Genomic DNA, 2,784 nt, shown 5'->3' with positions numbered 1-2,784 from the left:
CCACAACTGTTACTTACTGATAGTGATGTATAATGGCTGACTATGGTAGCTTTTTTTGTAACTTTAGGTGTCACTGTTTTGATTAAAGAGGTTTCTGTGACAGATGTTTTGTTAGGATCTTCTCTTACAATCTCTTTTTGGGCCAATATTTCTTCTACACTCTGAAATAAGCAGAAATACCATTATCACACAATAATGCTAAAACACTAAGTACACACAAAACATTAACAGAAGACATATTACAATAAGACATTTCTCATTTGTTCTTAAAAGGTCAACTGTTTGAAAGAAGTAGTAAAAAAGTTTCCCCTATCTATCTGTCAAGAGCATATCTGAGAATTTTAAGATTGTAGTAATGAACTCGAAATTTATGAACTCAGAAAAATCCAGTTTTATATTTCATCTCGCACATCACTAACTCCTCCTCCTCTTCACGGATGAAAGATTTAGAAAATATTTTGTGTGTGCTAATGATTTGGCTTAAAGTTAAAATGTTAAACTTAGTTCAGACTTAGCAAACAGAAAAATAGGTATCTACTTACTAGTCTCTCAAACTTCAGAACTGATGAAGTGCCATATGCAATGGTAATATGAGATGTACTGTCATTACAAAAGAAGGCTGACACAATAGGTATGGTTGATGGCTTGCTTTTGGATTTTGCAGATATTTTCAATTTTCCTATTGATTTAACTGCTTGCCTCTTTACATTTCTGAAAAAAAGACACTTTTGAAATTTTGCCAACATACTCACTAGACTTACACAAGCTGAAATGTTCAGTCCAGCATACACTGACATTGGGTTACAGACAGAGAGGACACAATTCAACACTTGTGCACAACATAATGATAATAAACATTGTAATTACCCGTTTCCTTTCATAAATCAAAATAATCTCTTGAAACATGAAAACGGCTAAGAAATCTAATTTGCATTTAAAAATGTTTACAAAATAGTTACCCATTTAAGTGTTGTCTGAAGAGAACAAGGACACCTCTGCTGGTAACCGCTGCCATTAACACTGTACTTTCTTTCATTTCTCCTGCTGCCACTGACAAAATTGTGTCATTTACCATAAAACTTCCAACAGGCTCAGAGTCCTCCTTTTGTAAATCCCTGAGAAAAAAAAGACAGGTGTCAAAATAACAGAATGTGAATGGCTCATCCTCCGTTCATTCTAGAAGCAGTTTCATGTTAAAAAACAAAAAACACAAAAGGTACATTAGTATTCTAATCTCAACATTTGATTAGCTCTGCTACTTTATACACAATTAGTGAATACCAGAAAAATGTGTGATTGATATAGAAAGGGGAGGCCTTTTACTATTAGTATCTTTTCATTCAGCTGCAGTGCAAAGGTTTGTAAGGTGGGCAATACTTTAAGAAATACCATATAACATTATTTTTTATATACAAATAAAAATAATTTTAAGAAAAAGGATATGCACTCCTTACTTATTTTAGAAGATAATTTTTTTTTTTGTTCATAATGTTCTCTACCATTTTTTTTTTATGATGTTCAACTAATTGATAATTCCATAAATCCAAACATATACCATTAAACAATCTGTAGTTCCAGTATAGAATTCAGGTCTAGAACTACCAAATATTCCTACTCCAAGTTTTATTTAAGAAAGTTAGTGCATTATACATTATCATTCCAGCACAATACTCAGGCAACTTACCATGCATAGAAATATCTATCATCTTCAGAGGATGAAAGAAAGTATCTGGGTGAACCTTCTTCTGGACAAACAGAGAGAAGCTGTGTAATTAGGGACATGTGGCCTGTGAATTTTCTCTTGACCTTAACCCTGCTTTCATTCTTCAACAAAGACACAACTTCTATGCTTCTATGACCAACTACTAATGTCTTTTTGTCAATGTAGCAGAGTGAAGTTCCTCCACTTACTGGTGAAGACCTGTAAAACATAATGCCATTTCAAAACCAATACCCTTCTACTCATTAACTCCATACTCTGATAATTTTCATGTGAAGCCATTATGGTGTACAACGCTAGAAATTTTCCATATTCACAAAACTTACAAAATTTTCTTTCCCGAGACGATGTCCCACTCGACTACGATGTTATCTTCACCAATTGAAAAAAGTTTTCTTGGGCCTCCCCATGCTATATCTAAAACAGCATTTGGAGGACCATGCTCAAGTGTGGCTATAACTTCCCTTTTCTCAGGACTATAGAGTATAATGGTTCCTGCTAATGTTCCCATTGCTATTAAACTATTTTTGTTGGTGTCTTCATTCTTCTGGCCTTTATTGTTTTTGGGTGTCTGAAAAGAAAAAAAAAAAAATATGGAATGGCATTTATACACAGAAATATTATATAACACCAGATTTTGTTTTAAACTCAAGCTTTTCCTCTGAACTTATAACAAATAACACACACACAAAAAAAATTCATACATGAGGTGAATATCTGATGCAAGAGGTTGTTGCTGTGAGGTGTTCTGCTGGCTGGTACTCATGCTCTAGGACTCCAGATACAGTGTTCCAGATTCGTAATATACCATCTAGCCCACTGTGTGCCAGCTTCTCACCCGTAGGTGAGAAGCACACTTGTTTATCTCTCGCCATGCCCTGTTGGAGGGAAATAGAGACATATAACAAAAAAATAAACGTTGATAATTTTTTTTACTATTTATCTACACAATGTCATACTTCTCTGATTTATCAATAAAATCAGCAAAAGGAGAAATAATAATTTCTTGCAAATAATAGAAACCATAAAGGAAGACACATTTACAAACAACTAAACTGGAGGAA

General features: G+C 33.8%; 1 protein-coding gene across 1 annotated transcript in view; it reads right to left on the bottom strand.

Moving 5' to 3' along the window:
• LOC119589416 (WD repeat-containing protein 43-like) overlaps window positions 1-2,784 on the bottom strand; it is a gene marked incomplete in the record, with an annotated part of 18,183 nt that overhangs the window by 10,589 nt on the left and 4,810 nt on the right. Inside the window, 6 exon segments of the mRNA XM_037938026.1 lie at window positions 18-161; window positions 543-711; window positions 960-1,115; window positions 1,685-1,921; window positions 2,047-2,291; window positions 2,425-2,598. Coding sequence (XP_037793954.1) covers window positions 18-161; window positions 543-711; window positions 960-1,115; window positions 1,685-1,921; window positions 2,047-2,291; window positions 2,425-2,598 — 1,125 coding nt within the window.

The sequence above is a fragment of the Penaeus monodon genome, chromosome 25, assembly GCF_015228065.2.
Source record: "Penaeus monodon isolate SGIC_2016 chromosome 25, NSTDA_Pmon_1, whole genome shotgun sequence".
NCBI lineage: Eukaryota > Metazoa > Arthropoda > Malacostraca > Decapoda > Penaeidae > Penaeus > Penaeus monodon.
The sequence above is the reverse complement of the archived record's forward strand: the minus strand, read 5'-3'. Positions and strand labels throughout refer to the sequence as shown.